The sequence below is a fragment of the Ciconia boyciana genome, chromosome 3, assembly GCF_034638445.1.
Source record: "Ciconia boyciana chromosome 3, ASM3463844v1, whole genome shotgun sequence".
Lineage (NCBI taxonomy): Eukaryota > Metazoa > Chordata > Aves > Ciconiiformes > Ciconiidae > Ciconia > Ciconia boyciana.
In genome coordinates, this window is record NC_132936.1 from 114,813,831 (window position 1) to 114,839,065 (window position 25,235).

The 25,235-nt window shown below is 46.1% G+C and overlaps 1 protein-coding gene across 1 annotated transcript; it reads left to right on the forward strand.

Annotated features, from left to right (window-relative positions):
* Window positions 1-4,078: 4,078 nt before the first annotated feature.
* Window positions 4,079-23,762, forward strand: SLC22A7 (solute carrier family 22 member 7). The gene is made up of 10 exons (XM_072858495.1): window positions 4,079-4,456; window positions 6,342-6,445; window positions 11,674-11,828; window positions 13,258-13,426; window positions 16,555-16,672; window positions 20,843-20,952; window positions 21,040-21,254; window positions 21,748-21,856; window positions 23,294-23,500; window positions 23,687-23,762. Exons 1-10 carry the CDS (start codon window positions 4,079-4,081, stop codon window positions 23,748-23,750), a joined length of 1,629 nt encoding a protein of 542 aa, XP_072714596.1. The 3' UTR covers window positions 23,751-23,762.
* The last annotated feature ends 1,473 nt before the right edge of the window (window positions 23,763-25,235 follow it).

A 25,235-nucleotide genomic window follows, 5' to 3' on the forward strand; every position in this document is an offset into this window, starting at 1 on the left:
GGAAGGGGCACAAGACAGGTCTGCGGGTTCTGGCTAGGGAGCAGACAGGATGCGAGCGCTGGCTGTGGACCCATGATCACACGTGGCAGAAGATGTGGAAGTGGTTCATGTCGTTTCACATTAAAGCAGGATCAATGTTTATATTTCTGATAGGCAAGAAAAGAAGCTCTGGCCAGAACCAGTTGACTTACAAAATAGTTCTCATTTGTTTGTGTAACTGAGTAAAATGGCTGCACACAAGACAACTGCAAGTAATGGAAAGTATAGGAGTCTTGTTAATGTAGTACCAAGTCAGAATGGCATAAAGTCACTTTCTTGTAACACCAAACCAAGATCTTCAGGAACCCCAGGACCTCTTTGTTGGCTGCTCCTCCACTTTCTCCAACCAAGCTACAAAATCTGGTGCACACACATCCTGCCAAGAGTATTTGGACACACCACTGCAGTATGGTGCACCGTAGATTGATACTGCAGTCATCCTCAGCTGGCTTTGGCCAACTTTGTAGGACCTCACTATCCAAACAGCCCTTGAAAATAATAGAAAAAATGGAGACTCCCTGTGTGTGGCGCATCTCCTTCCTGCAGGCATCCCAGCCTGCAATGAGCTGCAGTTAGATGGGGACAACTCTGCCCTCTGAGAGCAAGGTTAGTCTAGCTCATTGGCTCTGATGGACACATATTTTCATGGCAGTCAGGCATAACTCAGAGGGGAGGGAGGATTTCAGGATCTGCAGCTTTCCCATAGGAGAAAAATACCATTTAAGCACCAACCTGCAACAACTGATCAGATCTCCAGCTCCTCTGCAGTGGTTGAGATGCCCGTGGGGTGGCTCTAATTGCTAAAGGAGCAAATCAACTTCCTTGCTACTTGCACCATCCAGCTTATTAGACTTCCACACAAGTTGTTACGAAATTACTGCGGAAACAGAAAATCCAGCACATTAGTGACTAAGTCATTTGATAATCTTCCCTCTCAACGAGTAGTTGGCATCCCGACAAGGAGAAGATAAAGATTGCAGAAGAAAATTGTACACATGTGAAGTAAAAAGTAAACTCTTATTTCCAGCTTTATACATGAAAGCAGCAGCAGAGGAGTCCACCCACTCTCACCGCTGCCAGGCAAGTCCAAGCCATTTGAGTCAGGTCCTGGGTCTAATTAACCAAGTGGCAGGGCATAGTCAGTCACAGCATTTGCACACATGGTGGTCATTAACTAAGTCTGGTGACTAGTTAAATGGGTTTGAGTTTGGTTAGAGAAATACAGCAATCAACTGATGTACATTTTAAGCAATTGCAGTATGAACAGCAGAGCCCCAGGAGTTGCAGAGCAATGATCCGTAACCTCACTTCTGATGGGGAGGCCGGGGCTGCTTTGCAGTTTAAATACACAACAGCATATCAATGAGAGTTTCTGTTCTGTGCTCTTAGAAGACCAGTGGTGAAGAAAAACTATTTGTCCTTTAGTTCAACTTCAGATTAAACTGCAGCCCTGGAGGCACAGCATTGTCAGATGTCCCTGCTTCACTCCTGTACACTTCCTTCATGTTCATCCCAGGATGAGTTCGAAAATGGTTCGTAGCAAAGACTGGGGCAGTGCATTAGTTAAACATGGGCAGCCAGGAATGCTGCTGAAAAGAGCAAAGATCTCCTAAGGTCACAGCATGGCATCCTTTGTCTCGTAAGTGCGAGCCCACGTTGTTTATCCTGCTCAGTGTGCTTTGTGCCCTTGAAGCATTTAATATCTGGGCAACACTCAGTCTGGGCATTCAGCCACAGCAGGAGGCCCTACAAAAAGCTTTTTCGGACCTCCTCATCTCTACCTGCTGCTCTACAGCCCTTTCTCCCTAGCACTCTGCTGCAGGGACTGGGGCAGGCAGTCACCGGCTGAGGCAGTGCAGACAGGCAGCTCTCGGCAGTGCCTGGCAGCAGGCAGCACTTGCACTTTATCTGTGCCCAGCCTCTTGATGTGCCTGCATCCCAACACCAAACATCACCATTTTCTAGGTGGATGGCCAAACTAGAGCTGCTTTAAAGCAGAGCATGTCCCAGGACGACAGCTTGGAGAAATGTTTGGGATGACACATCAGCATCCACAAACGCTCAAGACTGCAGGGTTGGTGGAGGAGGGACTACACAGACTGTGAGGAGAGAGGTACAGAGTGTGAAGGTGCAGCAGAAGATAACCTACAGCAAACTGTTAGTAACTGTGCTACTTCATGTGCACCCTACAAAGGGCTTGTAGCCTTTGAACGGGCAACAAGGTGCTGCCCCTGCTTGCTCCATGATGCACTGCGCCCTGAACCTGTCGGGACACGACCATCTGGGATGCATTATCCCCAGGGGCTGCCCCATGGGTCCAGCCTGTCCAGAGCACTTGCTGCAAGGGAAGCGGGCCCACATCTTGTACCCAGACGTGGCGAGGGTATTAAGGGACTTGCAGAAAAGGGTCCTGCAGGCTCTCCAGACAAGAGTCAGGGTAGAGCCCCTTCTCCCACTGCTTCCAGTTTAACTGCGCTAATCTCATTCCTTTTCCTAAGCTTGCTCAGTTGTGGGGCAGGGAGTTGTGTCTATCTTGTCTTGAAGTGCCAGTCATCTTCCAGACAGGTCTCTGCCGGCCAAGGAAGGGGTTGTACACCTCCTGGCAATTTTGACAGGCCTGTGGTACCTAGAGCTGCCACTTCTGCTGGATTTTTTTTGATCCTGGCTCATGGACTAGGGACTCTTCTTTGAACCATGTTGCTTGTGTGAACCAAGCTGTGCCAGCTCTGATGCCACTTCTCCCCAGTTGCTGCATCTTCCAGGTATTGTTTCTATAACTTCCAAAAATTCAGCAATTTTTCTGCTCCCTGCCACTCTGGGGTCAAAGCTTTTGCCCAGCAGCTGCGTGATATACGACTGTGTGTTACACACCTTCGATGACCAGCCACCTTTCAGCCTCTCAGATGCACTGTCCATTCTTGTTCTGCAGTGGCTCCGGCTGAATAAAGAGCTCATTTTCTTGGTTCAGAGCATAAGAAGAGCAGAAATTCACATTAAAGACCCACCTCTTCCAGGAAACCGCTCCCTGAAGCAGGCAGTGGAAGAACCATGGCGCAAGGCCTGTGCAGTGGTGGCAGCAGTACCTGTGGCCCTGTCAGGGGCTGCACACTCACTCCTTTGGCTGTCACATTGGTCCCCAGAGCACAGCGGCACGTGGCTGTGACCTTGCAGAGTATGGCACAGCCCCTCACATGGCAGGCGCAGCCTCTCCACAGGCCAGCACTGCAGCTCTCGTCACTTCTTTGCATGTGTCCTGGGAAAGCACTTTCCCAGGTGGAGAAAGGGACTTTGGGGGGAAACATTTTCACTTTTTCCATCCTTTGGAAATCCACTGCTCATCATCCACTGGTGAGCAGGTGGCCCTCACCTACAGCCCACCCTTTCTCCCCAGAGTGCTCATCTCCCTGTTTGCATCCATCCAGAGACTCATCTCTCTTCTCTTCTGGGCACCCTCTCACCTTCTCCATACTCCCTGCTCCCAGGTCACAACTTGACACAAGCCGTACTAAAAAATGCTTAGCTGATGCACAGCAACCAGGCTTTGGTGCCCCTGGGCATCCCTACACAGTGGGTCACCCCTGCTCTCCTGGGGACCTGTTTTATGATCCAACTGGGCTGGCCGGTGATCAGCTCACACTAGACAGAGTTTGTTGCAGCACCTGAGACGCTGCATGGTACTCCCACACTAGAAACGACACTGCTTTCACAGCACTCTTCCCACAGCCTCCTTTCCTAATGTGGATCTCCCTCTCAAATACCACAACAGGAGAAAAGGACTCTAAAAAGAGAAGGCGCCTTGTGCTGGGTCCACTTGAAATGGATGTGTTGTGTGCACACAGGAGAATTTCTTTGGCTCTACCCCAAATGGAGAGTTTCACTGTGACTTTTGACAACCTTTCAGCAAGGTCTCAAAGTCCAATGAAGTGGCTGTATGAAAAGCCATGGGAAGTTGAGCTCCAAGGACAGAGACCGCTTTTCAAGCTCACGTTGCTGCTCCTTGTTACATAGCTGCTCTGAATGAGCAAACTCCATAGAAAATATGAAATTTGAGGATCTCTTGCTGGAAATTGGTGGCTTTGGCAGATTCCAGATTTTGATTTTGTTTATCCTCTGCCTCCCAAGAATCAACCTTCCCATGCATTTCCTGCTGCACAATTTTCTTGCTGCTACCCCCTCTCATCACTGTGCAATTCCACACCAAGAGGCATTTGTGAACCTCACCATGGAGGAAGTTCTGATCATCAGCATCCCCCGGGAGCCCGATGGCACTTTCAGGTCCTGTGAGATGTTCTCGCAACCTCAGTTTCACCTGCTGCTCAATTCCTCTCTGCAACCAGAAAACAACTCCATCATCCAGCACTGCCAGCATGGATGGGTCTATGACCACTCACAGTTCACCTCCACCATCTCCACCCAGGTAACGGCTGGCCTGTGATCTAGCCAAAAATGAAATTATCTCAGTGTTTTGAGGAGCAGATGGAGAAGTGTTCGTTGGGTGCACAGAGTCAGAGGGGAATCTCTGCATTTTAACCAGTGGAAATTACTTTTTTAGAGAAGATTTCCTGGGATGGGGAAGCTCTCTGAAACTCAGAGTTAGAAGTCAACATTTATTATTATTATTATGAGCATCTTGCTTAGTTTGATAGTGAGAAGCCAACATTTCTCGTTATAAGCATCTTAATTTCTCCAGGTGATTGAGAGATTGGAGGGGGCAGAGGGAAGACACACTTACAGGATTTTCTCTGCTTGGGCCACGTGGCATTTGCACAGGATTATACCCTATCAGGATTTCGTATGAGCCCATGACTTGCTTTCTTGATTTTCCAAGCACTTTGTAACTTCTATTCCCTTACGACCGCTCCTCACCGATCTCCGGCTTCCCCCTCTTCCCCCCAAGATTCTGCTGCCTCTCTTCTTTTACCACCAGTGTCTCTTGCTGTCAAATGTGCCAAATGTGCTCTCCAAGGGCCTCCTGCTGAGATGCAGCACGCTGGCCTGCCATAACCCTGAGCCTGCCCAAGGTCCTCCCCATCAAACATTAACCACCTGCCTTCTGAAATGCTTTGCTAAGGCAAACAGTGATACCTCTGGGTGTTAATGCTTCACCTTCCTTGAAAGGTGGCCCAAAGCACAGGAGGTCTTAGGGAAGGGGACAATTTGGTCACACAAAAGGGGCATGGTTGGGTTTGAAATGATGGCAGCTGACTGCCTCAGTGAGAGCAGGGCCAAGTCTTAGCCTAGAGCTGGTGCCTCCTCCCCACCACCCAACCACCCCTGGTTTTGGCAGGCACAGAGGTGAGGGTCAGATGTGCACCACATCTGTACCCGATTTCTGCACTGTTTCAGGGAGAAAGGTGTAAAGCACCCCTAGGGGAAAAGGCAGGGGAGGGTCTCTGCAGCATGGATGCTGAGCATGGAGCCTTGTGATGCTGTTTGGCCATGGTGCAGTGGCCTCGGGACATGTCCAAGGGGCCGGGGCCTCCTCTGGAGTCTTTTGCTCTTGCAGCAAGAAAGGTTTCTCAAGGTCTGTCTGGCCTTGTCAGAGAGGCTGCAAGGCTGGGTTGATGATTAAATTAAGTTTTGCCAAGTTTGCACATACAGAAAATTAACTCTGCGGCTTGGACACAGCATTCTGTAATGGTTAGCGACATTTGCACCTCCAAGAAAGTAAAATGATCATTAACTTAATTAGGAAGAATGTCCAGACCAACTTCTCGGTAAGAAATCAGTAAGTTAGCATCAGGAGCAAGTATTTGGTCTGACTCCCCCTCTGCCCTCCTTCTTCCCTGCATGGACAACTTTAAAGGAAACTGGTCCGGGCAACGGTAACTGGATATCAACACAACATTCCCTAATGAAGGTTGAGGCACGTCTTAAGCTCACTGCAGTGTGGCACCCTGCAAATGCCCATCTCACCAGGGCAATCCCAGGAGCATGACAGAAGGAGCTACGGGAGACACGCACCCGAGCTGGGTGAGAGCAGCTATCACAGGGGTCAGGAAAGGAAAAAGGGGATCTCTCCACGATGAGTGGTACCCAGGAAAGCTTTCTGATGCCCAACAAGTGTCCACAGAGAGGCTGCCACAGTGGGGATAGATAACTGGGAGGCCTATGAGTTTTGTAAGATGCAGCTTTACATTTTTCAGGACTCCAGCACTGTCCTATGTGCAGTTTAGTGCAGGATTCTACCCCTCAATCAGATTCGGCCAATATAAATTGCAAGACACGATGGCTGACCACCAGAGGGAAGGGGTGTGAAAAGGCAACTGGGCACTAAGTGTCATTTTGGCCTTGTGTTTCAGTGGGACCTCGTGTGCGAGCAGCGCGGACTGAACCAGGCGACTGCAACCTTCTTCTTCATTGGCGTTACGATGGGGGCCGTAGTATTCGGATACCTTTCAGACAGGTTTGACCCCTTTGAGGCTGTTCCTCCAGGGTTTCAGTTTCATGACGAGAACTTCACAAACCTGTGACCTGCAAAAGACAATCAGAGGGGCAGAGAAAGGAGAAAACACAATCGTAAAGGGAGAATCCAGCCTCTCACATGAAAATTGGATGAAAGTCATACTGGGAAGCAATGCAGGGGCTAAATGTTCCATGGATCAGCCAGTTAGCAGCCCACCAGAGAAGCAGCTCTGGCCCTGATTAGGAGTAAGATGCACTGCAGCAATGACCACAATGCTATGGTCAGCACTGCTGCAGGAACAGTAAAAACTGAAAAAATCCACTGTCTGTGAGACCAATTTCAGAAAAGACAACTGTCTAAAAAAGGAGAAAGCTGGCTAAAACAAAACCAAAAGAAAAGGCTAAAAGAGTTAGGTCCTTGCAAGTTATATGGAAATTGATTAAGGACACCCAAGTGAGGGAGTCAGAGCAAATGCATGCCATAGCTGAAAAAAAAGAGTCTCCAGAAAGCAAAAACTGACTCTGTCATTACTAGAGAAGCAGGGTAAAGGAGGTTATTAGAAGCAGGGAGGCATTGCTCAAGGAAGAGCTCAGGCAATGAGGAAAACAGGAACAAATCTGCTCTCTCTGGTTAAATGTTAGAATGTGATAATGTAAACCTGAAAAAAAATCTGAGTACTAACCTAGAAAGGGCATCAATTAAGAAATTAAATATTTTTGCAAACAGCAGAACCAGGAAACCTACCAGAGAATATGTAGTGCAGGCATGCAATCAGGATGTGCTATTCACTGTATGCTATTCATTATTTAATATCTGAGTTTCCTGCATAGGAAACTGCTTCCCAGTTTCCTTCCTCTGAGAGCAAACAAGCATTAGTGTACGGTAGGCTACAAAATCACTGCATAGCAGAGGGGAATCAGCTTCACAGTATGAAGCATCCAGAGACTTAGTGCTGAAGATGGGAATTTTTACATCCATACCTTTGCATATATCAGTATACTTTTAAAAGGACTCAAGACACCTGGCTGATCTTCAAACCACGTGTCTTGGCTTTGTATCTAAAATGGTTTTGTAGCACAGTTGGAGGGAAAGAAATCCAGAATCACAAAAAGGAGCAGGACAAAATAAGGCAGAAGAGAAGATCTCTGCTAGACCAAAATGAAAAATAATTTGTTTTTCAGATGGCTTGTGAGGGAGAAAAGCCAATAGAAGATCAAGGCGTAAAAGGAGCATCTGGAAATAAAAAGGCTGTAGCGTGAGACATAAATGAGTTTGTGCTCACAGTGGGAGAACGTGTAGGGGCAGGTGTTGGAGCTGGAGCTTTGAAATAAGCTGATAGAAGACGGCATAGAGAAATACTCCAGGTGAATGCCAGTAAACTGCCAGGAGCAAGGAGTGGTCATCCTAGAGCCCTACAGGACCTTTGGGATGAAAAAGCTGGAACACTGTTGGCATTGTGTGACCTCCACACCAGAGGGCTGGGAAGGTATCAAATCAGTTTTAAACTGGTTTCCAAAAAAGATCTTGGGAACTACATTCCAGGCAGCCTGACATCTATCTGTATCAGGCAAATTAGCAGAAACTATTCTGAAAGATTAAGTCAGTGGGTGCATGAGTGGATATGAAATACTAGTGAAGAATTAGTGGGATTTTTGCAAAAGATTCATGCCTTACAAATATACTGGATTTCTTTGAATGCGCTAACAGGCATGTGAACAGGGGAGATACCATCTATACAGATTTCAAGAAGCTTCCTTACCAAAGGCTCTTAAAGAAACTGAGCTGCCCTAGGATAAGAAGGAAGGTCTCTGCATGACTAAATAATTGATTAAAAGCCAGGAAGGAGAGGGGAGATGTAGGTGTTCAGCTGTGACATATGCTGGTTATGGCTGGGATAGAGTTAATTTTCTTCATAGCAGCTAGTATGAGGCTCTGTTTTGGATTTGTGCTGGAAACAGTGTTGATAATACAGGGATGTTTTGGTTACTGCTGAGCAGTGCTTGCACAGAGTCAAGGAGTTTTCTGCTCCTCACCCCACCCCACCAGCGAGTGGGCTGGGGGTGCACGAGAAGCTGGGAGGGGACACAGCTGGGACAGCTGACCCCAACTGACCAAAGGGATATTCCACACCATATGGTGTCATGCTCAGCATATAAAGCTGGGGGAAGAAGAAGGAAGGGGAGACGTTCGGAGTGATGGTGTTTGTCTTCCCAAATAACCCTTACACATGATGGAGCCCTGCTTTCCTGGAGATGGCTGAACACCTGCCTGCAATGGGAAGGAGTGAATTAATTCCTTGTTTGGCTTTGTTTGCATGTGCGGCTTTTGCTTTACCTATTAAACTGTCTTTATCTCAACCCACGAGTTTTTTCACTTTTACCCTTCCGATTCTCTCTCCCATCCCACCAGGGGGGGACTGAGCGAGCGGCTGTGTGGGGTTTAGTTGCTGGCTGGGGTTAAACCACGACAGACAATGGAGGGAGACCTGTGGGGACCTGTGCTTGGATTTGTGTGCTTTTCAGCACATTTATAAATTATCTGGAAAAGGGACGAGTGGGGAGGTGATGCTGAGTGACCAGGCTGATAGAGATGAGATCCGAGTGTGGAGAACTGCAGAAGGAGCTTAAAGAGCTCTGTGACTGGATGGGAGCATCAGAAGACAAAATTTCAGGGTAGATTAAGATAAAATAAAGAGAGAAAAAATTCTAACTTCTAATTTAAAATTGAGGCCTCTGAGCTGACCATAGCTGCTCAAGAGCAAGACTTTGGGGTTATGACAGACAGTCTAGGCAGACATCCACCCCGCAATGAGTACTGGCTGGGGAAGCAAATGGAAAATTAAGAATCATGAGGAAAGGAATACAAAATTAAAGAGAATATCACTATACAGTGACATGTAAATGCATGGTGGCCCCACATCTTGACTACTGTGTGCAGTTTTAATTTCCCTTCACCCTCCTTCCCCATCTCAAAAGGATACAGAAGAAATGGAGAAAATTCAGGGAAGCTAACAAAAAAGACCAAGTTATGGCTTGACTTCCAATTAGCCAGACCAGGACCCTTCAGTCTGCTAAAGTGGCAGCTAATGAGGGTTTGGCAGCCCGTTGCACCCTCATGAGCAGCCTGGAGCAGAGCTGACTGTGCACTGCCCACTGGAGCTACCTGGCCACAGGGCCCGCAGATCACATCAGGAAAGGCTTGCAGCCCACGTAACCGCAGTGGGGGCAGTGCATCCAGTAAATTTGCAGTAAATTTGCCAGGTCTGTTAAAACTCAGGTGTCATTCCCCCCATCTCCCCTAAGATCCCTTAAAAGCTGATGTCCCATTAGCAACCTTCCTTTTCTCTAACAGAGAAGAGGTCCCACTTCTTTGTGCTAACAGTAATGCAGAGATTTCCTCTCTAGTGCTCCAGGGTGAAAACCATCTGGTCCTGGCATTTTGATACAGTTCAGGTTTGTTTTGTCCTAAGCCTCTGCAGATATTTTGATTAGAGAACATGCCTACCGACAAATTTTACCCTGGTAAACCCTCCAACAACCTTCACTGTGAACATATATATATGAAAAAAAAAAAAAATACATATATATTGGTTTTGTTATTGTCTGCTTTTTTACAAACACTCCTTTTGTACCTTTTCCTTGTACTGGATTGGCTGTATGATGCTTTGGCAAACTTCCAGATTGGGATATTTATGAAAATGGCTTTTTTATTAGTTTTTATGCTTGTGCAGTTTGCTCCTTTTATTATGTTTTCTAGATTTAATCTTTCAGAGGTTGTGCTTTCCTGCCTCTCCCTTTGAAGACAATTTTAACAGCATTATTTCTAGCAGCCTCACTGTAGCCTGCAGTTCAATCCTGCCTGCTTGCCTCTGGTTTCCCTAGCAGGTGGCATGCATTTGCTGATAGAGTCTAGTAATGGGTCCATAAATAGCTGCCTTGCGCCCTGCAGGGAATCTTATGGTTTTATATCCTTCTTACTGTATTTTCAAGAAAAATCTTCATTTAAAAAATGTATCTTCTTTCTTAGGCAGTTACCCTATTGGAAACCGGATCCAGCTCTGGTGTGTTTCTGGGTGTTTGCTGCTCTGACCCAGGAGCATTACGACGACTTTTGCAAACTAGCTCTGCTTAAATTTCAAAGCAGATCCAGCAAACTGCCTGGGCCAAGCCACAAGTTGTTTTTTCTCCAGTAGATTCATTAACTACCTGCTGCATGAAGTAATTTATGATCGTTTTTAGGAATGTTATTGTGGCATTATGTCCCGGCACATAACTTTTTCCCCTGGATCAATCGTTCTTGCCGCCATCCTTCTCAGGTGGACACTAAGAGAGCTCTAATGCCAGAATCAGACCAGGATTTCAGTCTCTATAGACTGAACATTACTTGTTGACAGGGTTAATTTACTACTCCAGTTTGAACCTAAGCTTTCGTCACATGCAGTGCTGATATTCATCAGAAGACTGATGCCTTGTGCTCCATTTTGATTTTTAGATTTTCGTAGGTTGTGTAGAAATGCATACACACATATTTCTCTCTCTGTGTGTATACATGTACATTTGTGTGTATTTGATTTTCTGTATTTCTCCACACTCTCCACACAGGACTCTGCACCAGGAGTAAGATGGTCCTGCAACTTCTAAAACCCTTGGGGAGTGACCTCCTAGCAGATTCCTCATAAACCCCTAGGACATCAGGGCTATTTTGCACATGTGCGCTGCCAATTGGATTCCTTTTATTTTCCTTTGGGATCTTTGTTTCCTTCCAAGGATCGGGGTGAAAGCGTCATGGCTCTCTCTCCTCCTCGAGAGCGGTGGCAGTGGCTGGTCCTGAGTGAGCCATAGGAAGACATGCTGAGCCAGACATGGGGACAGCCATTGGAGGGAGCAGGGTGTGCCAGCAGCATGGGATTTCAAGCTGACATCACTGCTTTTGATGATGGTGTTGACCAGGGGAGCCCGATATATTGTTTTGATCAGTGCTGCTCTTTCCATCGGAGAGCCTCGTGCCCGATGCTCATGGGGCAGGCTGGCCCTCTGAATGGGATTGCACCACTGTGGCACCGGCTACATCCAGAGCTGTTTCCTCCTCTCTGGGGCGTTGCATCTTGTGCTCTTCGCAGAGCTGGCAATATTTTCATTTTCCTTCTCGAGTCTCTGGTTTGCCCCATTTCAAACCCTACTCCTGGGACAGGTTTCCAGCCACTGTAACCCAGCCTGTGCTTGTGGCAGGTTCGGACGGAAAGCCATGCTCCTGCTGTCGCTTGTGTGCTCGCTCGTATTTGGGATGCTGAGTGCCGCCTCCGTCTCCTACAGCATGCTGGCCATCACACGGACCCTCACTGGGGTGGCCCTGAGTGGCGTCTCCCTTATTGTATTGCCTTTGGGTAAGTATGTGGGGGTTTGTGGGTGGCCGGTTGTACAGGGGGACTTCTGACAGGCAGTGGGTAGGCAGGGACTTGTCTACCAGACAGGGCAGAGCTAGTAGGAACAGGAGTTTAGAAATCGTTATGTATGCAATTTCACTACAGGCAGCCAAAAGAATGTCCCTCTTGGGAGGATCCAAGAATTACAATTTTCTGTTAGTCTAAGTAATGCTTTAACAGTCTACTCAAAATATAACAACCACTTATTAGTACTTCTGTTGCAGCATTAACACTTGCAATCCATGCTACCCAATTCCTGTTAAGGATCATCAGTAGTACAATAAAAGCCATAGACCAAAGTATCTGCCCCTTTCCTCTGATATTGAGTTCTCACCCTTCAAACACACTGTTAAGACAATTCATCAGCATTGCCATGTCCTCAGCAGGAGGAGGACGGTGTGTCATTCGTGGAGTGTTTCTACCTCTACCTGAGTTTGCTGACAGTTTTCATAAGTTCCCAATCTGTATTTTTAGAGAGAGTGGGGGGAAAGAACCACAAAAAAAAAAATCATACAGAGCTAGGCAACACTGAAGCTGAAGAATTTAGGTAATTATATAATAAAAACAAGCTCCAAACTTCAGGGTACCCAACAGAGCACTGGATGATTTTGTAGATACAGTTGGGATGTACTAGGCAAGACTCGTACCCAAGAGCAAGTTACAGGTGCAGCAAAAATTTCCAGGATTTTTGCAGATACAGACAAAATCAAGCTAAAATGGCTTCAATACTGGAAAAGTCCACACAAGACCTGACAAATCCCAAGGCCTGCTATGTTCTTTTATTGTTGTAAAGGTTGATGCCTGCAAGGCAAAGTAGCGTGGGAGGGACATTTCTGATTGTTAGAGGTTGTAGCAAGATGTCCAGATCTTTGGAGGAAAATTGGCTTTTAGTTCGCACACACAAACAGGGAGACCACCATCTGTTCTGGCTTTACGTGTGCATTAGTATCTACTTTGGGTAGATTCCACATGAAAGACAATTCATCTTAATATATTTCTTTAATCTGGAATAATGAGTGGGCAGAGAAATGGGAAACTGTGAAGGCAGGATGGTTAGGGAAAAAAAATTATCTGTCTGATGAAGAAGACCATTTGAATGCTATTGAATGAGATTTTTAAAAAAAGTATCACCTAAGGTGTTTTTAGCACTGTTTCTTACTATATGTCCAGTATTTCTTCTTTTAAGGCTTTATTTTAGTTGCTTACAGCTTTGCAAGAGGTTAAGCATTGCGGATGAACGTTTTAAATGTGCCAGATGTTGGCCAAACAGTGGAACTCTCCTGGAGAAGACCAGGGACGTTACCTCGCTTTTCCCTTGTTAAAAAGCCCTGCAGACCCCTTCCTGGAGAAGTCCTGTGTGTCCCAGCTGAACGCTGCCTGCCTCTTGCAGGGATGGAGTGGGTGGACATACAGCACCGTACCTTCTCCGGGATCCTGACTAGCATCTTCTGGAGCATCGGGAACATGCTGCTGGCCATGGTAGCGTACTTGGTGCGGGAATGGCACTGGCTATTAGTAGCCGTAACAGGACCCTGTCTTCTGAGCATTGTCTGCCTGTGGTGAGTGCAGCGACCTGCAGCCGGACGGCTGGTGGGGATGGGAGCGGGCTGTGATTTGCCTCCTCTGCTCTGGGAGCGTGGCAAATGTTGCAACGCTGATCCTAGGATTGGGTCCAGGGACCCAAAGAGGAGCAGGACTCGTCTGTGTCCTGCACTCGGATTGCCCAGGTGTGGCAGCTCTTGAAAACTGGAGTGGCCTGGGTTTCATCTCTCCTCACCTCTGATAAGGTCAAGAGCCAAGGTCACACCATGGCTTTGGGGACAAGGAGGAGGCAGGACAGGGGCTGAGGCCAGGCGTCTGGGGGACAGGTTGCAGCGCAAAGAAGCAGGATTTGGTGCTGCAAGCACTGTCAGATCTGGCTCAGAGCAAGCAAAGAGATCCCAATAAAGGGAGCCAGGGCCAGGCCAGATCCCTGGCTTTAATCCCTGGTACACTCAAGATAAATAATGTATCCATCCTCTGTCCCCACCTCATTAGGGAGGATACCTCTGGAACCAATTTTTCCATATAAGCCAATGACATCTGCAGGCTAGGACAGGTGCATTTATCTCTGCACTTCCCATGGCCTTTCTCAGCTGTGTAACCATCCTGATGGGTCAAATACATCCGCTTTCTGCAGGCTATTTCCCTCCAGTAGCCTTATTTAAGAAACACCTGACATCTCTTAAGCCTTAAAATGGAAGAGGGTTCATTTAATCAAATAAACTAATTTTTCTTCTTTTTTTCATGTAGTAACACAGACTAGAATACAGGGTCGATTCACTGATACTGTGACTGTAATGTGAAGTGTATTGGATCAACTTACTCAGTGATCCAAAACAGTCCTTTGAATAAGAAGCTCCATTTCCTGGCTGGACAAAAGTCCCACGTTGAAATAAGCAAGCAGGTATTCCCACAACTGCCTCACTGAAAACATTCAGAAATGGGGGTCTGGGTCTCCTCCACCTTAGGGTGGTTGTTTAGCTCCTCTTGGACATCGGTGTGGTGCTGGACCACACTGCAGAAATCACAGATGTGTCTCTCAGGGCGATCAGGAGCTCTAACTGGAAACCATGCAGAATAAGCTCTGACTGTTAGACACACAGGCCCAAAATTATATGCATAATTGCTGAGCAGAAAGACTGATATCCAAATGCTAAACTGCCTTTTAGCTGCCATCAAAGAGGCTTCTGCAGACTATGGTTTGCTTGCTTACTATGTCTGTCCGTCAGCATGAAGCAGTAGATTCAATAGCTGCACAGATCTAGCAGAAAAATCTCAAATACTACTTATGAAAAAGTGGGATATAAACTGATGCTGTTGTTAATCAATGGCTCAAAAAAGATGTATTGTTTTGCTGGTGATGAGGGTTTTCTGGCAAAGAGTAAAGTCTGATATTTCGCTGCTCAAGTCCAACACAACTAAAACATGTGTTCTGCTGACTTTTTTAGTTTGAGTTGTTTTGCTCTTTCCCTAGGACAACCAGCCATAAAAAAACTGAGTCCTGGGAAGTGCTGAAATTCACAGATACATTTGGACCCACCCTCTCCATGATAGCTGTTTTTTTTTTCTCTTATGTTAATGCCTTTTATGGAGATTAGTTCTCCAACAAATTATACTGCAGTCTGATCAAAAGACAAGCACCCAAGAGGCAGTGATTGTTGGATAATTAAAAGTCCCTGAAGTATGGAATCAAATCTAATGTAGCACACTCTGTAGATATTGTTGACACTATGTCAGAACTCAGTTGAGACATTAGACAACCAAAACACATAATATTATACTCAGGAGATGGTGGCAATGAGTGCAAAATGCCATCTTTTGCTTTTTATATTTCCCAAGGTGCATTGGGTTATAAGCTTATGGGAAGGAGTTGAAAACTTTCCAGAAGCCCAGTTCTGCAAATGCTTTTGCTCTACACATCCTTTTCAGCTACTGCTTGAATAGTGACAACAGTTGTTCGTTAGTTTTTTTGTAACCTCATTTAGGGCACATTAATCACCAACAGCTTACCGGGAACTGGTCTCAGACTGCTCCAGTGGGAGACTCCAGCGAGAGATTTTTGACAACTGTGTGACCTCAGTAAACCTCATACCCACATACTTCTTCAAGGTTGTATAAGTCTTCCCACCGACTGCACAGGATGCTCAGCTGAAAGTCTCCATGAGAACAGCAGATTCTGTTTTCTACTTCTCTCAGGGGACAGATTTGAGTAGCAGGAGGTAGCTGTTGGCTGCCCTAGGAGAATGTAGCCACTGTAGGGTTTTTCCAATGTCTTCTAGGCCCTGACCACTATGCAGACCCACAAAACACCATGTACCCTCTAGGCCAGATGGGCTGCACTGTGGCCTGGGAAGCTCCAGGCCAAACAGCGCCATGTAGCCATGAATTGCAACCAGATGCAAGATCAGAGAGAAGTCCAAGAAGAGGGAGTTACAGATGCTAGTTTATGACAAGTGCTGGATCTTTTGCTGGAACAGACAGAAAAATAAGAGTCACGGGACTCCCACCCTAGACATGTCTGCTAAGCAGACCTCTCAGAGTTGCTAACTAGCTCTACAGTAGTACAGCATCCCTCGTCACTCAATGACTAGCATGGATACTTCACTGGGGGCCGCAGCCACAATGATTTAGACCCCAGTTGACTGTCTTGTGCAGAAGGCTTTGATTATTGTGAAAAACAAATAATTTTAGCAATTAACAAAGTATAGAGCCCACTAAATCCTTTCTACATGGTAATTTTTTATATCCTACAATTTCAAAGTTTAAGAGTCCCAAAAAGCTTGAATCTGTAAATATAAACTCTCTGGGGCCAATTTTAATTGATAAATGTTTGAAACTTCAACCAGCTCAGAAAATTCAAGCTTTGATCAAAGATCATGTGATAAAAATTTTTGCTTTTTTAGCCAATTATTGGCAATTTTAGCCAACAATACTTCAATTAGCAGACTGTACTCCTTTAAGGGTAGAACAGCATGCACATGTAACAAGGGTGTCCCATTACTCTTATTCTCACTCACCACAGTTGCCATTTTTAGCTGAGGTTGAAGTCTCATAGAGAAGACTCCCTCTCTTTGGCCAGGGCCATGTATGTGGGGTGGAAAACATGAAGCACCAACAGGAACACTGTCTTCTCTCCTCGCACCAGGTGGGTCCCAGAGTCTGCCCGGTGGCTCATAGCCAATGGCAAAGTGAAACAAGCTCACAGGCATGTGCTTAGATGTGCAAGAATGAACGGAAGGAAAGACTTCACTGTCTCACCAGAGGTGAGGAACTGAAGATCCAGACACATGTTCTTCCCCTCCCATTTTCTCTCTCTCTACTTCTACTTGATACCTGAAGCAATGCTTAGCCTGCAGTGTGATCTGTGGGGCACTGTCATCCCAGGGTGCCATGCTCCATTTTACTCTAGAAAGCACCTACATTCACTCCTAAAGATAAAGCAGCAGCTCAGCTCCTATAACGCCAGAAATCCTCTTCATTAGGTGGAGTGTCTTTCCATTCATTATTGCCACGACAAGAAGCCTCAATGCACTGGACACTGGACTAAATACACAAGCAAGAGAGAAGCACAGCCTGAAAAAATAAGGCAGAGGCATCACTCCCATAACAGAGAGGAGAGTATGCAGGTGCATGAGCAATTTGTGCAGCTTAGTGTTTGCCTTCTTGGTTGCTGTAGTATTTGCCAAGTGTTCGTACAGTGCTAGCAGAAAGCAGACACACATTAATACCATGTAGTTAGTGTATTTTCTCTCATATTGCACTTGAGATACTGCATGTAGTGTTATCCAAAAATGTAAAGGCTAGTACACCTCAGGCTACGTTTAGTGTACATACGAAACTGGAAGATTGTCAGTCATAGTACCCCAGTGGTGAATGTGGGTGTAAAGAACATTTGGCATAATCAACTTTTTCCCCTGGCTAAAGTTCTGCTCTCAAGTCAGTCAGGCTCTGCCAGCAGTTTTAAAGGGATGTGGCAAGGGTGAGGCATTGGACAAAGTAGGCATGTAACCCACTGGTTTGAATCCATTTTTGCTTGACCCCAGAGGTGTAAAGGATGGAGCAAAGATGCTCTGCTAGATGAGTGAACAAATAAAGGGGAAGGAGAACCCTGAAAAATAGCCACCTATTTTCAACTCCAAAGCTCAAGGTATGAGGCTGATCTGGATATCTTCATCTTGTGCTGCATTCTATCTTAAAAATGTATTTTTGCATTCAGACTCACAAATGTTGAGACCTTGGTCCATGATGCTTACCTAAGGACACGCTGGTGGCTCCAGGGGATGGTGATAAGCTCAAGTGATGTCCCAGCTCTAGGGAGGACTCAAGGGCGAGGCAGAACCTGGTCTCTTCCTTTGGAGAGACACCAGAGCATAGTCAGTGCTCACAACAACCCTTCACAGCCAGGCTTGGATGGCTGCACATCTGTCACCTCTGACTAATTTCGCCCACATGATTTGTCTCAACCTTCTCAAGAGCAACAAAGCTCAGGTGTGAAATACAGTGGGTATGGAAGTTTGTGGTTCATTAAACATCAGTCTTTCCTTTAATGTCCATTGGTTTTCCTCTTACCAAAAGAGGAAGATGGGAAACCCCTGGCACCAGCACAGGAGCCTCGAGCTTTGCTGTCACGGTGCAGCTGCATCTCTGTGTGCACCCAGTGCTCCCGCAACCACTCTGCTGTCTTATCCTGGCCAGCACGCCATTTTGTAAAAGCAGTTTCTTAATATCTGTTGAAGAGGTGATTAGCCCTTTTGATTTACAACAGAAACATGTTGTTTAATCATGTGAGAAATTATGAATTTACTGGTTGTGGCAGACAGGAGTTGAGTGTGACTCTTCCTTGCCTTTAATCAAGCCAGTAGCTGTGATTAAATATGTAAAAATAACAAGTTATAACCTCTTTCATTCAGCCTTGGCTCATGACTGTATTTCAGTGTGCAGTGTTTCGCCAGGAAGGGCATGGGCTTGCACCCTCATACCATTCTCAGGGTTAGGAAAGGCAGCTGGGGCTTCCCCGCTATCACAGCCTTGCACCAAGTCACACCATACTGTGACCACTGCACCACGATCAAGAAAGGCTTGCAGTTGTGACCCCGTGCTGGATTCATGAGGTTTATAGGGACATACTTGTTTTTTCTTGTCCATATCCAAACATGCACGCAACACAGAACTGCCTAATTCTAGTTTGCTTAATTGACTTGACTGTGCATCAGTGTGTTCTGATGGCTTGTTAAGGTAACAACTGATTTTCCTTAGTTCAGAAGACTGAACTTTGAAGGACGTATAATCTCCAGCTAATTGCACAGCATGTTACTGACGTACTCTCAGGTTTAATAGCATTGTCTTATAGAACTGATTAAGGAATATCCCAGTGTGGAATTCTTTTTTTCAGTATGAAAAGCTTTGTCACTCATCCAAAAACTGCAAAGAATAGTATGCAATTAGAAATAAAATCTTAGCTCTTCCCTAGTGAAACATGCTGTTTCATAGCTATCCTCTTCCCTTTCCTAATGCTTTCTTTCATTTTGTACAATCCTTTTAACCAGAGGGCTCTTTGGGCTGGGATTTATTTTTCATTAGATATTTCCACAAGTCCCAAGCCCCCATAACTGTTCAGCACCGTCTTAATTGTAGGTGATGCTGTAGGCCTGCAGATTCTCTCACCCTCCTCCTTTCCCAGCCATCACTGAATTATGTGCATTTTAAGTTTCTTGGGGTTCTCACTGTTCTGGCTCTCCCAGTTGTCCTTCCACATGCCAAGAAATTTGGCTAACAATACATACTGGAAGATGTTTTCCATGTTAATGTTACCCATGTTTTCCATGTTAATGTTACCAAGTTATGTTACCCATTTTAATAGCAAATCATGCAACTTAAAGAGAGGACAGACTACCATCAGGGTAACTTGAATCTAATATTGAAATTCTCAGCATTGCAAAAATAGTCTGTTATCAGAGCTATGATTCATCCTATGCAGTTGGATGAAAAGACTTATTATTTGTCTGTGAAAAAGGTAAAAAAAAAAGGTAAAAGTTTAAAAAAATAACTTACTTGCCATACTGCAGTATTAACAAAAATTACCAGATCCAGAGATGGGTGTACAGAAATAAAAGAAAAACATGGGTTCCACAAACCACTAGATAATGCGGGAAAGGATCATCGAGGTGCTAAACAGACAGACCCCCTGTCTGGTTCAGAAAGTCCCTGAACGGCTGGAGGTGGTGACATTTCTAGGGGAGTATCTCTACATGCTTGCCCGGCTCTTCTGTAGGGTCCACTGCAGGATGCTGTCGGAGACAAGACACTGGAGAAGATGATCCTCTGATATCCAAGATGCTGCAGGCCCTCTTCATCCATCTAAGTTGTAGGTTCCCTGTGTGGCTCTGTGGCTGGGATTAAGTATTTATGCAAAAGCTTTGGCCAAGGCTTTGCTTTCTCTGAAGAGCATACCGATTTGAGAATACATGTAACTAGTTAACCAGACTCTCTCCTCAAGGTTTCCTGTGATTCATAACCTAATCAATTTTAACTGTCCTACCCTGCATTTCCTGATGATTTTTGGACATGGTGAAGCAAGGCTGTCCTGAGAGGAATTCGTCTCTCCCCCAGTGTTAGGTGTCCACATCATCACTGTCTGCAGTCTCCTTTACAGTCTGCAATCTCATGAATAGCCAATGGAGGCTAGCACGCGATTCTTCTGACCAAATGAGGTTGTTTGCTCTAAGATAAAATGACTCCATCACTTCCACTGGAGATCTCCATTAACTACACAGTGAGCCTATGGCAACTAGCTTAGGTATAGCTGCATTGCAGACCTATAGTTGTGTGAACCTCTTGCATCTCAGCCACTGAGTAGAACTTACCAACTCTCCTGGTACCTACCCCTCAATTAATTGCTAAAAGACTTTGTGAATAAGCACTCTCTTCTTCCTTATGGGCAGGGCTCACTTCTCAGTGCCTGACTTTTTTATGTATTCTGTATTTATATGAACAGACGTACAAATAATCACACTTTATATAAATGCACTCATGAGAATAAAGCATGCAGCTCACTGTTAGCTCCTGTCTGAGATCTGACACAACAGCAGGCAACCACATGGGGAAGAGGGTGGAACTGGCCAACACTGACTTTGCTAACACCATGATCTCCCATTTTTCTGCAACCCTTTCTGCCACATGGGGTATGTAGGTAAGAGGGAAGAAGGGGCCATGGGAAGAAAAAGAGGTCTAAAATGGTACGCAATCTATAAAGTTGCAGGAAGATGTGCCTCTGACAACGTATGCCCAGAGAATTGTTCTGCAATGGGAACCTATGAAAAATCCAAGGTGGAGCTGGAGCTGGGAAGGGCAAAGGCCCCAGCCTGCCTAGGGTTTCATGTCTGGATCCTAAAAGTACAGCAGCTGAGCTATTTCCTTCTTTCCACCTCTCCCAGGCCCTCAGAAGGATGGCAACAGACAAAAAGCCAGGAGGGAGTTACTCCTACATCAGCTTGTTCAGGACACCAGTCCTGCGGAAGATCTCTCTGTGTTCTGGGGCTGTGTGGTAAGTAGTGTCACTTCACACAGGGGATTTGTCCTGCGGTTCCCCAGCTGGATGTCCCTAATCCCCATCTCCACACACTCTTTGCAGGTTTGGTGTTGCCTTCTCTTATTACGGCATGAGCATGAACCTAACTGGCTTTGGGCTCAACATGTATCTTTCCCAGTTTGTCTTTGGCGTCATTGAGATCCCAGCCAAGATGATCATGTACGTGCTGGTGAATAGAGTTGGACGACGGCAGAGTCAGGCGTGGGCACTCATCCTGACCGGACTATGTATAGGAGCCAACGTCATCATTCCCAAGCGTGAGACGTTCTTCTGCTATATGCAGTACTTGCTACAGGGGAGGTTTCCATTCTGTGTAGTGCTAGAGAGCAAGAACCATAGATCTTGTCCACAGGCAATTCTGTATAGAGATGTCCTCCACCTAAAGGGCATCTGTGGGACTATGTTGCTAATGTGGGCTAGCCCTAATATCTGGTGGCAACAGATGGTCTCCAGTCACTGTGAAGTGGCTAGTAAGGGTCCAGTGATGGCACAGTGAAGTGCCTACCTTTATCATAGACATTGTCCAATGGGAAATGTCAGGACCTATCCTTTCATCAGTTCAGCTTCCACTCGGGCTAATAGTTACCAAATTTCCTGATCCAGACTTTGAGGACAGCAGCTCCAGGGCTATGAAGCTGTTTTGTCTGTAGGAGCACTGAACCTTCTTCCTTCTTGTACCCGAGGCCACAAGAAGCTTCTTCCTAGAGGCTGCTCTTTGACCAGTCATAAATGTCTTTTCTTTCCTCCTAGCCTTCACCTCCTTGCGCTCTGTAGTAGCCATTATGGGCAAAGGTTTCTCAGAAGCTGCATTCACTACCGTCTTCTTGTACACCTCTGAGCTCTACCCCACCGTTCTGAGGTAAGAGATGCTGCTCGCCTGAGTGCACAACCAGAGCCTCCATGGGATGTCACCCTCAGGTCTTCGACATCAGCACAGCAGGACATGCTGTTGCCTGGACTGCAGGACTGATGCCTTAAGGCCTCTAGAAGTAGCAGGTTCTAGGGATTACACATACTCACAAGAAAGGGGGAGAAAGCTACCCTTTTTTTACCTGGGTTATGTGTGGTTAGGTTATGTCGATAGGAAGATGTATTGAAAGGCGAGGAGTATTCTGTGTGGGAAGATTTTTGAAATCCATAAGGCATCTGTGCTTACTAAAGTCTTAGTTCCCTGTGATAACCTGCCAATAACTGTTAAAAGACCCCGAAAATAATAATTTGAAGTATCAAGTTTTATAAGGGGGACATACTACCACGTTTGACAGTCTTCTGGACATCAGATGATATTAAAGCAGGGATTAACTAGTCTTTCAGGAGGAAAAAGAGAGGTTATTTGAAATACCTGGGTAATGGTGATTACCAGATTTAGCATCAGCATAGTTTGGGACATAGCTGAGACTGGTGGAGGGAATCACCTCACTGGTTTCTTTGTGAAAGTCTGAAAAAACGCTCATGGATCACAGCAGGCCTTGTGGCTTACTTCACCTTCGTCCCTCCCTGCTCAGAGTACCCTTCTCTGCCATTTAGTCCTTTAACTTTCACTGGTCTGTTGCACATGGGGAATGATGGATATTTAAACCGAAGCGGGCACACTGATCTGCTACTTTTCTTCTCAGATTGGTTTGTATTTTTACGTGCTCAAAGACATTGACAGACAAAGACAAAAATGTTGGTTCTTTCTGCAGTACTTACTCTGCATGTGCACAAGTAGGTCCTGGGATCCTTGTTGTCACTGTGAAATGCCACCCATCCCCTGAAAATTAGTAAGTGGAATAGGTCCCTGGTCTTATTTTTGGCCTCCTCTCCAAGCTCTCCTGTGCTTATAGCTACAGCAGGACCAAAGGTGCTCACAGGTATCTCTAGTGCATGCCACCTGCCTAGAAGTACCTGGGAGAAGGAGGGACTTAGGTTTGCTCTCAGCAGATCGGAGGACTTACTAGGGGATGGGTAGAATATGCACTTGGGGTTTTAGACATTTAAAGTGGAACAACTTTAGAGCAGATATTCTTAGTGTGGAACTGCAGCTTCTTTCTCATAATAGACACAAATCTATTTCTCACAGCAGCTAAGGTTGCTCTCTGGGAAATACTATCATTGTAGCAAGATATGAAGAAAGAAAAAAAACCTAGAAAAAACCTGGCAGAGGAAAAACCTGGGGGGAAAAAAGCCTCAGCACTTATAGAAAAATAGAGGGAAGGGGCAGAGGGTCTGCACTTTTTCCCAAGGTCTGATATGAAAGAAGTACCCATCTCTTTCTCATGGTGGTCTGCACCACCATGGTGCCCTACCTTTCCAGGCAGAATGGGATGGGGTACACCTCCTTCGTGGCACGCCTTGGCGGGGCTTTGGCCCCACTTGTGTTTCTGCTGGATGAGGTATGGAGGTCTCTGCCCGAGCTGACGTACTGTGGTGTAGCAGTGTGCTGCGGCTCGGTGGCCTTCCTGCTCCCGGAGACACTCAACGTGCGCCTGCCTGAGGGCATCGAGGACATCGAGAAGGCACAGTGAGTCAGCTCCACCCTGCCCTGCACATGGACTCTCCTGAGAGAGGCAGGGGACGTCCCTCTCTGCCGCCTGGAATTCCCCATCTGGGGGTGGCAGCGGATGAAGGGAAACCCCCGTGGGGATCAGGGCTGTCAGGGCTCCTGCTCTTCTGTCCATCAGCCCAAATGTGCCTTCTTTTCTTCCAGAGTGAAAGGGCCGCCACAAATCAGTGCTCCCGAGGGCATGCCGCTACAGTCTCTGCTGAAGTGAGGGACTCCGTGGGACAGCCATGTAGGACTGCAAAACTGAGCCGTGCTCTGCCCTGTCAATAACAGAGCCTTTACTGTCCACTTAGTGTCCTCTCTCTGCAGGGAAGTGGGGCTGAGGACACTGGAGGAAGGAGGCGGATCACAAAACCAGCTGGAGGGAGCTAACCCCACTCTGTAGTGTGGCCAGGAGCAAGAATGCAGAGGTCTAACAGGGTGTGGAAATAAAGGCATCCTGTGCTAAGCTCTTCCAGTCTTTGGCCTTGTTGGACTAGCAGCACCTTTCAGATCACTGCACAGCCTTCCAGAAACTACAATCCATTGGTTTAGACACCACAAGAAACGCAATGCAGCAATAAAAATTACTGAGCGTGAATTGTACAAAACCAAATAATCTCAAATAAATCTAACGGGATGGTGCATAAACCATAAACTGTAGCTACAAATATTTCTTGAATTTGGAAATGGTCTGGACATTTTTCATACCGAGGCTCAAAGTCAGCAAAAAGCACGTGCAGGAATCTCACTGAGAATGGGACAGCTGCAAGCATTTGTCCCACATACACAAAGAAGAAAAAAAGCTTTTGCAGATTATTTAAATCTAGTCTGTATGCGATAAATATCCTTTAAGCTAAAAAAAAAAACAAAAAAGCGCACTTTGCTACAAGAACTTTTGCATGGAATATTGAATAATTCATTATTGGACTTCATTCTGCTTACTGGTCTAGCACATTGACCTTAAATTTACAGAATGCCTTTCCCTCTTGCAGTTACTTCTGCAAAAAAGAGAGATGAGCCACCACATTTATCTATAAATTTGGAACCCTGACAAACAGCACTTTCCTAAATTGGGAAGAGGGAATGGCCTCAGCATCTGAGTTCCTGGTGCCCGGTGATTCCCTAGGCTGTGAGGCGTTTAAGCTAAGCCACGCACAGCAGTGTGAGGGTACCGCAGAGGATGCATCTGAAAGGGGGTGCAGAGGCCCATCCAATCCCAGGTCAAAGAGCGCCTCCTAGTAGAAATAAGCTGCCTGGCAAAATTTTATACATCACCTTTTTGCTTTAAGGCAACAGAAGGAAAGCAAACTCCTCAGAACCACCCTAAGGCTGAGACAATTTTGCGTATTATTTCTGTCTGAAAGATGGGGTCAAATAACCTGCCAAATCCCTAGGAAAAGAGCATCTCCCTGTGCACCGCCTTGGGTTCATCAGCGGCAGACTGGAGCTGATAATCACCTAGCCACAACATGCTAACATTAATAAGAGAGCATAATACACCTTCAAAAGTGCCATGCACAAAGCAGTTGCTCAGGCACCTTTTCAGGGCGTTCCCCCACCTACAGCAAATACAGGGCGGAGATACTGCAAGGTGCTTGTGCCATGAGGCAGCATGCAAACTGTGCCAAAGAGTAGAAATTAGTAGAAATTTCTGGGTTCGGACAAGCCTGGTATCTCTCACTAGTTCACATTTAGTAATTGCAGGAGTTTT